Below are 14974 nucleotides of genomic sequence, written 5' to 3' on the forward strand. Positions count from 1 at the left end.
AGACCCTCCAGATCTCTCTGTGTTCAGAGATTAATCTCTCTAAATGAGATTCTCTGTGTGGCTGCCAAGTTTGCCCTACGCAATATTTAAATCCATGATACCGAAAAAGAAAATGAGATTGTAGTGTTCTTATGATCAGTTCCTTAATAGTTAACAGGATTCAAAGTGTCAGATTTTAAAGAAAGCTCTAAGAATGATCTCATGTAAATAACCTGAGATTTGGGGTGGGACACTGGAAAAACTGGATGTGCTATCTGATGCTAGAAAAAGTTAATGTAACACCCCTTCCATTCCAACTGACTCAGTGGTGTCCTTTTTTTGACTATGTAGGTTAAACTCAGGAGTAGTTGGGTTGGTTTAAAAATGATGTACACTCCATTACATGTAGGTCCTCTGGCTTTTTATACACAAATCTTTGTGTATCCGAGTATAGTCTTAGCAATGGAATAGTGCCTTCACTTTGTATCCTACGGTGCAGTGTATTGGACTGCCTTTCACAACAGAGTTTGCATGGAATTGGTCACAGCACTTTGAAGTTGTTTTTGCTTTTTGAACACCAGCATTATCAATATGTGCTGCTTTTCTTCTCTAAATGTCGTAAGGATGAGGAGCTGAAACTTGATGCAGCGTTACCACCTTGTTTAGAAAGTCGGCCTGAGTAAAAGTCCTACCTCATTTGAGTGAGAATCAAAATAAATATGAAGTGACAGGCTTGCTATTTCCCTCATCTTGGAAATGGATGAAGAGAGGTATCTATTGAATACAAGGAGTAAATTTATTTGAAGGGTCTCTTGGAGAGCACAGCACAGGAATTGGCTCGTCATTAAGAAGAGACTAAGAAGAGGACCCTGCTAGACCAAGTGCTTGTGAGTTGGTCCATTCCTGGAGCAGATTATAGCAAAATACTAATGATTGCATTGGTTTCCACTGTTCTGGGCTGCATTATATGGAAGTGTCCAAGAAGGGAGACTGGATAGGAATGAAGCTAATATCTCTTTGCTGTCTTGCATTGCTGACTTCAGTGGCTGCATGCTGGCAAACCACAATAAAATTGCCTCTGCTAGTAGCAGTATCTATACAAAAGTTGTACAGGGTCAACTCCTCTGCAACAGTTCTCAGTGCTTGAAGGAGTTCATAGGTGGACAGGTCTCTGGTGCAGATATGAACCAGTGCAAGAGTTACTGCAAGAGGATAACAGGCTTTGATGCAGTTAGGTTGTACAGCAGAGTTCATCTGTCTGTAATACACTTTCCACCTTTCCTCTAAGGACTTTGTAACATCTGGACATGAAATTGAGCTGCTTTTCCTGAAGGGTTGACAAGAATACATTGTATATACTGAGACGCTGTGATTCCAAGGGCTAAACCAGGTGCCTACCCTGCAATGGTGAGAGAGAGTGTGGAAGAATGAAGTTATTGGTGCACTACGCAAGTTTGAAAAAAGTTCAGTTCAGGTTGAATCAAATTTTACTTTACTGTCATTTCTTTAAAAAAAAAAATAAGAAAAAAACCAGTATGTCAAAAGATTAATTCTTTGCAGAGTAAGCCAAAGCCTGCTATTTTCAGACCCTTGTGCAGCTGATGGAATGAGTGACATGCTGAAATGTCCCCAGTAGCAGTGGACTTGGTTTGACATCCCAGAGACCCTTATTTCTTTACTTCCTCATTCAACCATCAACACACCTGGGATGTCAGATTACTGTTCAGTATTATCCTATGCTCAGAAATATTTGAGCATATCCCCTGAATGAAATGCCTCAGGTAGCAGGCTAAAGTATGTAAATGGCTGTATATTTCTCTTGATTAGGCCACTAAACTTGTCTAAAAAACTGGATATTATTCTGAAAACAAAGCAAGGTAAACATCCTATTTTTAAGCATGTGACCCAACCATAATCAAAACAGCCCAGATCCTTGCTCTTTGGCTAAATGACAAAGTGAGCGATCAACAACAGCAGTTTGTAATGTGACTCTGTGCCATTGTTTCCTTGTCACAGAAGTCTCCTTGGAGGTCCAGATTTTGAAACCAAACTGAACACAGATTCTTTCCTGAGTGAATGCTCAAGCTAGAGAGACCAGCTCTTCTTCTGGAGGCTTTGTGAGTGTTGTCTGAATTTCTTGGTTGCTGCTTAGGGAGAGAGGAGAGGAGGTAGGAAAGTTAGGAGTTAAATTCCTCCCTGGGAAGAAGGAGGAGTGTTTTGGTTTTTTATTTCTCAGTGATTAATGCCCCTGCAGTCAAATCTGTTTTGCCCATGACAGTAACTGGTGAGTAATCTTCCTGTCTTTATCATGTTTAACAAGTTTTTCCACCCATTTTTCTTCCTCTGTTGTGTTGAGGATGAGGGGTGATAGAGCATCTTGGTGGGCATGTGACATCTAGTTTAGGTCACCTCTCTACAATGCCGTAAGTATTAGACAGCCATAACTAGTTAGACTGGAGCTGCATCCAGTAAAGTATGCAAATCTTTAGACAGTCTTTGGAAACAGCCTCTGGCAGTAAGGAATCCTGGTGGTTTGTTCCCAAGAAAAGTACTTCTGAGGTATAACAAAAGAGAAAGCAGAAGCCTTACTACTGACCTCTGACCATCTAACTGTTGAAATCCCAGTGCCACAGCTCCTGTAGAGGTTGCTTCTTGCCAAAAGCACTTCACTGATGCGGTTAGAAGGGATATCGTGTTCCGTATCAATTCAGTATGCATTCACCTCAACTGTTCCTTCTTAGTCACATCTGTGACACCCAGATGCCATTGCCTCCAGGCTAACCACTGGATAGAACTAGTGGGAAGAGGCAAATTCCTCTGGTCCTGACTGTATTGACTCCATAGTGACCCATCAATGTCTTATGAAGAGATGAGAATGGTCTTGAATCAGTGGGTTATCTTGCTTTCACTAAATGGGAAGTGTTGAAAACAATTTCAATGCAGGGATCTTGTCCTTTCTCACAGAGAAAAGGTACATGCGCCAAACTTTCTGTGGATCCACAGGGCAAAGGTTAACTTCATATTTGCCTTGTCTTTTTCCCAGTGAGGACTGGCCTCAAGTTCAAATCCTGTACTAACAGGTTCTGATTTTGTCATATCTCTGCTGCAACCAGGAAGTATGAGCATATTTTTCTTTTCTTTTTTTAATAAAAGGAGTTTAATCAATGTTTCATGTTGCTTAGTTGTGGTAAAAGTCTGGTCACTTCTGTTTTTCATTTCAGCATCTGAGGACCTTATCTATTAAGTCTCTGTGGGGTTAAAAATTACTCCAGATGTGTTTACACAATAACTTCTTCAATGCAGCAGGCAAAGCTGTTTTTTGGATGTATGCTGTCTAGATTCCAACACGGGCAGTCATATTTTCCCCGTCTCTGAATTCTCTTGTAGTTTAAACTATCAACAAGAACACAAGAACTAAAGGAACATCCCTAAATTTAGTATTTCAAAAAATCATTTATTGAAGGTCCTGCTGCCATAAGAGACATTTTAATAATTGCGCATTTATAACCTCATCTGAAGTTCTGGGGATTTTTGTCTTCTAGATTTTGAACCTTTGGGATGATTTCAAGCCTTTTCCTGCCAATGGTACTGGCTAAAAGCTTTAAACTGATCTGAAAGTTTGGTTTATTCATAGAAGGCCAGGAGGTCAGGTTGTGGTTTGATCAAATATCATGAAGCTTAGGATATAAAGTGACAGCTGGCAGGATGACATTAGCCAATGGCCGGTTGAGAGTACAGGTGGATAAAAAAAAAGGATGTGTTGATGTAACTTCTTTCTGGTGGAAAAGGAGGAGCCACAGCTTGGCCCAAGGCCCAGATTTATTTTTCTTAAAAGAAAATTTGAATCTAAAGGGGCAGGACAATAATTCTATATTCTTAATTAAGGCATTTCCAACGTCCAATCATTGTCTCTCCTGACAAGGATTACATAAGTAGCCACGTATCTGCACCACCATTAGATGTTCTTCTGGGGTCCACTGTGTCTTTCAATCTTTTGGAATTCCCCTGCTGCTATGTGGAGGTGTTGATGTTTTGTGTTGGGTTTCCTGTTAGGGCTTATCCTTGTTTATTGTGGCAGATTTAGCTTTGACAGGAAAGTACAGGATTGCTTTTGCTTGTGGAAAATACGTGACTTTTATTTGAACTCTGTCCCCTGTGGGATGTGTAACAGCAGGATTTGTACCTTTTGCGGCTTGCTTCCAGACAGGGATTGAACAGCAGGGATGAAAAGAGCTGTAGCCCTGGAATAAAATTGCTTCTGTGTCACCTCATACGTTTATGAGGCTGTTAGAAACTTTCTTTTCCATTTGGACCTGTCCGCATCTAGGCTTGTCAACAGTTGCCAAGGATATTGTCTCTTTTTATCATCTAAAGCGGTAGTGTGGCCAAGAAGACAGTAGTGATGTCAGTTCTGGAAATTTCATTGCACATTAATATCTTCCTTGGAAGATCCAACGTGTGGAGTTACCTGAAGGTAGAAGCTTCATCTTTCCTTTTGAAAGCAAGGTTCTGTTTCTCATGGTTACAAATGAACTACTGATGAAAAAAACCTCTAAAACTGGAAGGCAAATATGAAAGATCAACCCAAACTTAAGACTTTAAAGCTATTCTCATAATCTTGGAGACCTCAGTCAAAATATTAAATAGGGTTGAAATGCTGGTAGCTATTGTAATTGCTGGACCAGAATCTATTTTTCTAGATCTGTGGTCTCTGTATTTCATTATTTATTTGGTTTCTACTAAGCAGAGGACAAAATCAAGGGGGAGGGGGGGGAACACACAGAATTATCTCTTGCAAAATAAAACAACAGCAACACCTAAGTTGTTATGCAATGATTTCTCCAGTACTCTCATGGTTAATAACACAAGTTTTATCTTGTAATGCGTCCAACTAGATTCCTTTTCATTTAGCAGTTTTTATCTTCTTAAATTGTTCCTTCACAGTAGTTTTCAGAGGGTTTCTGAATTGCATGGCATTTGTTAGAGGAAAAAATAGAGAAACCTGTGCTACTATCATCTTTGTTTAAATTCCGATCTGTATCTAAAGTGCTGCTATTTTCAGACCTTAGGAATCTGCTTGATTTTGCCTAAACACAAATCTAGCTGTGAATTGTATTTAAGTTCAAACTTTCTTTTTGTCAAAAGCATATCTGTGAACTGTGATTCAGACCATACTTTTAAAGTAAATATGAAGTTAATTTTTTTTTGCAGAGTTAGGACCTTACTGAAAAAGAATACCAAATGGATCCATGGATAGCTGTCTCTCTTTTGATATGCTGCCTACAGCTAAAATGAAACTAGTTTACAAAGTGCTCCGCCCCTTGAACAACTTTAGGCACAGTTTAGAGATCATATGCGTGCTCACACACAGACTACAGAAGCTAGAAACAATTCCAAAGCAGGCGTGCCTGCATGCATGCTTACGACTCTGGCCTTCCAAAGCAAAAGTGAAAACTCTTGTGAAGAAACTGAGAGGCTGAACGGGTTAAATGAAATACAACTCTCCTTTTCCTGTGCAGTAAGGATTAGTAACCAAACAGAAGCTGGAGAGAAGAGTACTGAAGTGCCACTGTTTGAACAAGAACTATAGGAAACTGGTTTTTGAAGCTTGGCTGCAGAGTGGTGCACGTATCTCCAATTTTTGTGCTCACCTTTCACAGGCACATGCAGAAGGTAAGAGTTGACTCTGTGTTCTGGGCTCTTTCCTGATCCCTCTACCTGGATATCTGTTCTCTGTTAGTCTTTTCAGTGCTGTTTGTGCTCTTTAAACTATTTTTATTTCCCACCATTTTTTTTCCTTTCAGTTAAAAGTGTACAGGGGAGAGGAGAGACCAGAGTCTTTATGACTGCAAAATTTTATTTCCCGGAAGGGAGGGAAGAAGATACTCTATGCATTTGGTGAACATGAATCCCTTTCACACACAGTTAATCACACTGAGACTTAATATAATCAAACCTGCTGTTCCCGATGTTGCAATTGGGTGGAAGGGGAAGGTACCTGTTTGATAGGATGCTGGACGAGCCCACTGGGATCAGACATATACATGCTCTGTTAAAAAAGATGCAGAATGCAAGACAAATGTAGCAGGGGTATTGACTGGAGAAATGTAATTTTTGCACGTAGGAATAAAAACCTGCCTAAGGTTCTAATACTCTTGTACCCCCTCACTGTTGCCCCTGGAGTCTCAGCTGCTTCTGTTCATGTGCCAGCAGGTGCTGAGGGGAGGGAGTGTCTCCGGATCAGTCTGGTGTTGCTTTCAGCCACGTGAGACAGGATCTGTGTGGGAGGCCCAGCCAAACAATGCTGTCAGAGCCAACAGACCTGTTTGTGAAAGGGAGATTTTCCGGACTAGATCTTCCATCCCTGAGGAAGTCTGATGCGTGAGGCCTGTCCTGGCATGGAGGTGGTAATGGGCTGGTAGCAATGTGGAATGGCAGTAGATTTACCTGGTGTGCTGATGTTCCTTGTGGGTGGTCAGAGGAGCAGTTAATTTAAAACTGAGTTTCAAAGCTTTGATGAAGGAAGTGTTGGCTTTGAATGAAGTCCCTAGGACTAGGAATAACTACTGTTAGTTCAGGAGCTTAGTGAGATGATGTTATTCTTTAGGTCTGTCTGTAGAGACCCTAAAGAGGGTTTGTAAACACCTTTGCTTATTACTTTAGAAAGTGTCTTCACAACATTTGTTTGGTTTATCCCTTCTGCAACATACTTATGAGGCCCTTCAAAAGCTTCTCTGTAACCTGGCTTGCAGCTTATATGTTTTTACCCTGGCTTCTTAGAGATGTACCACACTCTTTAATCCCAGTCTCTATAGATAGAGCAGCCATGAAAAGCCATTCTTTCTGAGGTGCAGTGTGGGGATGAGCCAATGTGCTATACAGCCACATGTGTATTGGACAACCTCATTCTGGACTTCCAGGACAAATGCTCTGCTGTTACAGAGAGCGAAGGGAGGTGTTTGTGGTGGGGAACAAGGGCACATAAGATTACATGTCTTTGGTAAGGCAGTAACTTAAACTAATACTTGTTTGTGACAGTGAATGAAATGATTAATAAAATGAAAAAAATTAAGAGCCAATTTGCTCTCTCTGAAAGTTTTTCTCTTTTTTTCTGTTCAGAGTGAGATAATTGAGACTTCTTTTTCTGGCCTATTTTTAGGTTCTCGTATACTGTGAAGTGTCCTGACACCTCACAGTGTTTTTTAAAATATTTCACTCCATGAGTGTAAGTGCTTGATAGCATTGCAGAAGTGCTGGGGTTGGGATAGTTTCTTTGTAGCATTTGCATATTCCAAATCTGTTTACTGGTAAACAGTCCACTCTGAATGTAGCATTTGATACAAGATGTTTGATTAATGATTTTAGGTGATTTTCAAGCAAAGATGCAGAGCTTTGTTTGCTGGTCTCTCTATGTATATACGTTAAAAAGAATATTAAGTATTAAACAAAATTGTCTCGATATTAAGGGAAAGTAGCAACCACTATGATATAGAGAACTCACAGAATGGATGATCTTAAACATTGCTGTTCAGTACAGGTAGTAACTTCTGATGCAGATCATTTAGCTTTGGCTTTGGGAGGGGCTCTCTTTCAGATCCAGCTACTTACCAGCTTGGTAAAAGAGAATGCTGGTAGATCTCACCTGATCTAATTGCTTCAGGGTTTAATTGCCTCTGAAATTAGGCACCAAGATTCGCTTGGAGTCTGGGAATGGCTGTGCCCTGACTTGCTAAAAGAGTTTAGGAAACAGGAAAGGAGTTACATTGCTTCAACTGGTTTTCTTGGTAGTACTTGAGTTTGAGTTAAAGGAACAAATTTTATTCTATTTATTCTGTTAAAATAGGAAACTTGGAGGAAAAAACCCTCTGATCTTCTTCTGAATGTAATGTAAAGAAGACAAAATACTGTTCTGTGCCTCAGAACAGGTAGGGCTTAGGCACCAGAAGACTTTCTCTTTGTTCAGGGAGGACTTTAACTGTTAATAAAACATTAAGCATTTTATTAGTTCATGTATGTACCTAATGACTAATAATACACAGAAAAAAATAACTCTTTTATAAGAGAATGGGAGCTGCTGTTTTGTATGAGAACAGCACCTAGAATACACAGGATGCAATTATAGTAGTCCTCACAATTAGTGTTATAGGTTCATCCTTAGCTGAATGAAAGAGAAAATGTTTCCCCAGTGACATATTGGTGCTCAGTAAACTCTGGAGGAAATAGATTGCTTTGCTCTTAGGTCTGTGGGAAGGATTATACAACAGTGATGTAAATCTCTCGGTGCACCTAGCACAGCTGCTGAGCCTAGACAGTGAGAGATGATTGCTCAGATTCAGTACAGTCATTTGCAGTTATGCCCAAATATGATGGACTTGTCAAAAGAACTTATTTCTCTCAAAATTATACTCTGCTGGATACAGTTTCTGTCTCATCTTTTAGCAGTCTTGGATCTGAACTGTGATTTGTTGTGGTCCAGTCCTGTCTTGGAGAATGAATAATAATGGTTACTACATGTTTGAGAAGAGACTTTTGTATTAAAGTATTTGAGTGGGTTTCAACTCATATGCATAGTCTATGATCAAATCACTTGTTTAGGCTTCCTCACACAGGAAAGCTCACCTTCTTGGCATGCAGATATGATGCATAGAAAACAAGTGCCATCCACAGATTGTTTATTTCTCTGCCTAGCCCTAAGAGCAGTAATTGGATTCTGGTTTCTGTGGGAGAAACCAGCTTCAGAGCAAAGAACCAATTTATTTTTAGATCAGACTGTTGTCATTTTGCTGTGATCACACCACTGAGCATGTGCTTCCTTTGAGAGCTCTCCAGGCAGTGCAGTGTGATCGCACTCTCCTAGGTTCATTTTTTATGAAGTTAATTTTTGGTGGCAGATGAAAGATGCTAGAGCCAGTATTCTTGGAGACAGCAACCCTAATTCCACTAGCACATATTCTGCCTCCTAAGTTTGTTAGTCTAAAGTTCTGGTTTAGGTTGCGGGTTTTTTTTCATTTCTGTTTCTTTTAGTTCATCTCATGTTAGTCATCTCTCCCTTGCACAGTAATGTAAGCAAGCCCACAGACTTCTCTGGGGAAATTCCTGCTTCATCCCACTGAAGCTATGTCTGCATCACAGTAACAGTAAGAGTGATTCCTTAGGGAAGAGAGGTACCTGTACAAATGTGGTGTGTCTGACATGTTTATGCACGCACACACACGCACACACACATACACACATATATATATATAAAACTGAGTTAACTTTAAAAAAGTAACTTAGGTTCCAGAAATGTAGAGGCAGCAGCAATCAAAACCCACATGAGGTTCAGGGTAAATACTCTCATATTTTCCTGTCTATTATTAGTCCCCAAGCAAATTTATTTAAATTATTATACAGGTGTTCCCTATGTATATATACTACAAGCATAGTGTTGAATGTGACACTAATATCCTCTTGGTGAACAGAGATGTAGATCTTGCAAAGAGAGGCAGAAAAAATTTGCATTGTTTTAAAATCTCATTTTGAGGTAACGCTTGTTTTTTAACCCATTGCATAGCACAGAAGTAGCCTTATTTATATTAGAATAGAATGAAGTTAAATAAAATTTGAAGCAGTTTTCTAGCATTAAAATCCTTTTTTTTCCTAAAGAGTACTTCAAAATTTGAACTGTAAGGGATTAGTCTCAGCTGGCTAACATGCTTGCCCAGGTGTTTGAGAGTGAAGTCCCTCCCACTGTAAGCAAAGAGCAGACTTGAGACCTACCTGATGAAATTAAATAGGCACAAGTCTGTGGGGCCTGAGCAGATGCATCCCAGGCTGATGTGGTTGCCAAGCCACTCTCCATGATGCTTGAAAAATCATGGCAGTTAGGCAAACTCCCCAGTGATTTGAAAAAGGGAAACATTGCTCCTATTTCTAAAAAGAGGACGCAGGAAGACCCAGAAAACTAAAGGCTTGTGAGGCTCCCCTCTGTGCCTCGGAGGATCATGGAAGCAATGTTAAGATGCATACAAGAAAAGGAGATGATCCAAGAAAGGCCAGCATGGCTTCACTAAGGCAAATCATATCTGACCAGTCTGGTGCCCTTCTGTGATGGAGTGACTGCAGCAGTTGACAAGGGAAGACCAACCAACGTCATCTACATAGAATTCTGTAAGGCTTTTGACACAGTCCCACACAACATCCTTATCTCCAAATTGGAGAGAAGTGGATTTGGAGTGGACTTAAAGGGTGGACTATTCTGTGAATAAGGCATTGGATGGTGGATGCAGCCAGAGAGTTGTGGTCAATGGCTCTATGTCCAAGTGGAAGCTGGGGACAAGTGGTGTCCTCAAACTCTGTCTTGGGACCGGTGCTCTTTAATATCTTTATCAATGGCACAGACAGGGAGATTAAGTGCACCCTCAGCAAGTTTGCAGGTGACACAAAGCTGAGCAGTGCAGTTGACACAACAGAAGGACAGAATATCATCCAGAGGGGCCTGGACAGGCTTGAGCAGTGGGCCCATGGGAACGTCACCAGGTTCACCATGTCCAGGTGTAAGGTCCTGCACCTGGGTTAGGGCAATCCCAGACCTGAGTACAGACTCAGGTGGATGCATTGGGAGCAGCCCTGCAGAGAAGGACTTCTTGTGGATGAAGAGCTGGCCATGAACCAGCAATGTGTGCTTGCAGCCCAGAAGACCAGCTGCATTCTGGGCTGCATCGAAAGCAGCGTGGCCAGCAGGTTGCAGGATGGGTGTCTCTCCCTCTGCTCTGCCCCTGTGAGACCCCACTTAGAGTGCTGCGTATAGGTCTGGGGTTTTCAGCATAAGAAATATATGTGGACCTGCTGGAACAAGTGCAGAGGAAGGCCTCAAAGATGATCAGAGGGCTGGAGCACATCTGCTATGAAGACAGGCTGAGAGAGCTGAGTTTGTTCAGTCTGAGAAGAGAAGGCTGTGAGGAGACCTCATTGCTGCCTGCTGGTATTTAAAGGGGCCTTAGAAAAAAAATGGAGAGTGACTTTTTGTATGGGTGGGTAGTGATAAGACAAGGGACAATGGTTCTAGAGTAAAAGAGAGGAGATTTAGATTAGATATTAGGAGGAGATTCTTTACTCAGAAAGTGGCGAGGCACTGGAACAGGTTGCCCAGAGAAGTTGTGGATGCCCCATTCCTGGAGGTGTTCAAGGCCAAGTTAGATGGGGCTTTGAACAATCTGGTCTAGCAGAAGCTGTCCCTGCCCATAGCAGGAGGGTTGAACTAGATGATCTTTAAGGCCCTTTCCAACCCAATCCATTCTATGATTTATAAACAGCAGCAGTGCTCAGTGTCAGGTGATATTTCTGGTCAGGCTAAATATCTCATAGAAATTAAGCTTAAGCTGTGACAAGACAGCAGTAGATGTAAAAGATTGTTAGCCATTCCTCTTCAATTATGCTAGTGTTTGGGAGACTATATCATTTTCATGTATTTTCCACAGGCAGTGTGTGGCTTCTTGTTGCAATGTCTAAATTAGTCTGTGTGTGTTTGTCATTATCCCTACATGCTCCCAGATTTAATTAACAGCTAAGCACTGTGAGACTACCAAAATAGAAGGCAAAATCCTATCTTTACTCCTTATAATAAATCTCTTGCTGCAAACCTAATAGTGGGAGGCTAGTTGCATAAAATTGACTCTCAGTTGATATTAATAGGTAGACAGAAAATTGCCCTCATGAAATACTGTATTAGCTCCTGTAAAGAGCTGGCATAGTGAACAGATTTACTTGGAAGATGCTGCTTCACTGACTTAAACCTTAGATACTTCATTGTAGATTTTGGAGAGTGGGGGAAAAAGTAGGTCTGCTTCTTCCACACTCACTGATAGGGTATTGTGTGAGGCCTTACTAGAACCTCTGTGTGTTGATCTTGCTCTTGAGCCTGATGATTTTTCAACTACTGTTCTGCGTGATTTCAGTATTCAGATTAAAGCTCTATGTCAGAGGTGGCTATAGCTTCCCCAGGTGTTGCCAACCTTGACATTGCTGTAGAAGTCCTCTGTAAAAACGCTGTCAGTCTGTGTCAGCCACATAAAGCAATGGGCTGGTGCAGATTCATGTGCCTGTTAGGAATCAGGCTGAAGGCTTAGTTGAAAGACTATTGATAGAGCAGCTAGAATATTCTTCTATGTTACTGCTACTTACTTCTCCAGCTGCTGTACTTGTCAGTAAGTTTTTGAAATTTTTTTTTCATTTAACAAGGTGAATTTTAAAGTTATTCCAGCTGAAAATTTATCTTTCATAATATGCATAACACAGCTGAAAGTATATCTCAGTGGGATTGCTTTCTTGATGAGGATTCTTCAACTCCTAGCATGTGTTTAGAATGAATTACTAAATCTGGGTACCAGTGGTAAAGATATGGCTGTAAAACTTTCACTCGGACAACTTGTGTTGTTTTATTTTGGTTTTGACTCCATTTCCAATAAGCCCTTTCAACCAGTTTTTATTTAAACTCATTTATAAACATTCATCCCTTGCTTTGTTTACAAACAGCTCTTTATGACTTGTGGCTCATTGCATGGTCAAGGCAAAGGAAATTCAGCATCCTCCTGCTTTAACGGGCACATGCACGTTAATTGACTTATCTGCTCTAAGCCAAAGGACACCAGGGCCAGGATTTTCTTTGGGAATTTTTTTTAGAAAAGGATGGCTTACTGTAGTCAGGGAAGAAAACAGGTGTATTAAGAAGTATCTTGAATGTGATATCCTCTGCCTAAAGTGATGATTGGTATCCTGGTTCCTCTGGGTTGTGTGATATGGTCCTCATGCTCTCCCAACTCAGCATACAGCTTAAGTAAATGGAAGTTTTTCTCTATCCTTCATCCCTGCTCCATGGAACCCCTTTCTCTCCCCACCTTCATCTTACCTTCTTGCAGTATGTGTTTATTTTCCCTTTTCTAATTCTTCCAGCAAAAACTTAAAGTCCTTCTCAGTTGTCAAGCAAACAAAAGCAAGCTGCTACCAATATATCCTGGAAGATTGTTAGAGCAAAGCAAAAATCATAATGTCTTCAGGAAATGTAGTGAGTCTGAAAGCTCAAATACTTTGCTCTGAGCCAATGACTAAAAAAATTCATGTCAGTGAATAACTGGGCAACATATCATCCTTTCTGACTTCCCACCACTGTCAACCAAACCTCTAAACATAAAACATCAAAATGAGATCTCGTGTGTTAAAGGAGAGTGGAGGAAAGGTGAGAGAATTCTGAAAAGGTGTGAGTAGTGGGATCACTGAGGCAACTTCTGCTTTAGTGCTGGATGTGCTACACTGTTGATATTGGAACAGGCAAAGATTTATTGCTGGAGTGGTCAATCTGTACCTCACAAGCCATGCAAAGACAGCTTTTGTGTCAGGGCTACCTCAGATGGGAATAATAGATCCATGTTGGGTAATTCAAATCCCCATCTGGGAGATAAAATGAGCCATAAATACCTGCCAAAGTCAGTAATACTGGATGGCTTTGCCACTTACCTGCATGTCCAGATAAGTCTTGTCTAGGGAACCCTGAAGGGGTCTTTTTACCTTCTGCCTATGAACCACTCCTAGAGCAGTACCTGGCCCACATATGTGATATGTATCTTTGGCCAAAGATGATTTAGAAATGTGGCTCACAGACCAAAGAAGACTGGTCTGTCTTACGTGCTAAGCAGAGAAGAACCATGTAACACTGAATGTCCAATTATTTACAAAAAGAATAGAGAAAAACTGATAAATCTGTGAGCAGTGGAACTTGTGAAACCTGTTTTATTCTGACTTTATGATCTGATTCTGTAGTGCCCAAACAGCTTAGGTTCTTGTTTATGCAAGGCTGAATTATTCATAACATTTCTTTCAAGTCTGAATTTCCTTCCTATTGAAAAGAAAAAGTTGTCATCTAAATGGATGTTGTCATCTAAAAGTCCAACACTTCTTTTCATTCTGGCCTAGTATCTTTTCCCTCAAAATGTAATTTTATTGCTTTCGAGACCCTGAAATTAGCTAGGTGATTCAATGTTTTTTTTACATATATATACAGGCAAAATAGGTCTTGTTTCCCTAAGAACATGGATGTTAAGAGGTTATTTGGAAAAGTGGCCAACTTTAAGTAAGCAATCTTATTTGTGACTTGGAAGGCGGGATTTACACATATAAAGTAAATATAGGAGTCATTAAAACTGTCCTTGATTCTGAAACATAGTCCTGGTCTTAATGAAGATTTGATTGATCTTGATAAGCCGGCCTGGGCCTGGATAAGAGTTTCTAACTAAATAAAATAGTTTTACAGCAGTTCACTGCTGGCTCCACTGTGGAGAAGTCTCCAAGTCTACCTGTCTGTCTTTTCTAGCATTTCTATTTGTTAAGGCAAAAGATTCTTTCCTAAGTGGGTTCAGTGTTAAGCCCTGAAATAAGGGTACTTACCCCAGTTTCCAGTCGTAGTGGAGTTCTTGTGTTCTGTCAGGGGTTACAAAATTGCAGTCATCTCCTCCACAGCCCTCTCACCCACCTGTTTTGGAATAGAAGTAAGGTTCCTGGGTTGCTAAAATTAGATTTAAGTTTGAACTTCCCCTGTGTTTGGAGGAGCTTGGGTCAGCGTCTCTTACAGAAAACAGTCCAGAGCTGAAGTACAAAGTGGATTCTTTTTGACCAAGCTTACCGATGGCTGGGACTAGTCACCACTTCAACCTTTTTATTCTTCTAACCTGAGCAGTTAATGCCAGATTGTGGTTGGATAGACAGTTTGAATCTTTTCTGGTGTATGGGGCAGAGCTTTCAGCTGCGTACACATCTAGTTCTGGTTGAAGATTCTGGTGGTTCCTTACTTGTTGTGAACTTATTCTTGTCTTGTAAATCCTCTCCCTGAGATAACTTCATATTTTAGTACTATGGCAGGAATCCCTCTGTGAGCTTTTCAGCAGCTGTTCCATATCTTACACATAGAGTCACCATTTCCCCTCAGGCCCTGCTGCTGTTTCTGGGTGGAGGAGGGGTGGAGATG

General features: G+C 40.8%; 1 protein-coding gene across 6 annotated transcripts in view; it reads left to right on the forward strand.

The window, feature by feature from the left end:
• The first annotated feature begins 1777 nt into the window (after nt 1-1777).
• PAPLN (papilin, proteoglycan like sulfated glycoprotein) overlaps nt 1778-14974 on the forward strand; it is a 53300-nt gene continuing 40103 nt past the window's right edge. For 3 of the 6 annotated variants that reach the window (XM_027642369.1, XM_027642371.1, XM_027642372.1), the window contains exon 1: nt 5231-5652. In XM_027642369.1, the coding sequence (XP_027498170.1) occupies nt 5644-5652 (9 nt within the window). In that variant the 5' untranslated portion in view covers nt 5231-5643. Of the gene's footprint in view, nt 2097-5226; nt 5653-14974 lie in introns of those variants that run through there. The other 3 variants (XM_027642370.1, XR_003527524.1, XM_027642373.1) reach the window with 3 other exon arrangements.

This window comes from Corapipo altera, unplaced genomic scaffold (genome assembly GCF_003945725.1).
Source record: "Corapipo altera isolate COAL_440 unplaced genomic scaffold, ASM394572v1 23b, whole genome shotgun sequence".
In the NCBI taxonomy this organism is placed as follows: domain Eukaryota; kingdom Metazoa; phylum Chordata; class Aves; order Passeriformes; family Pipridae; genus Corapipo; species Corapipo altera.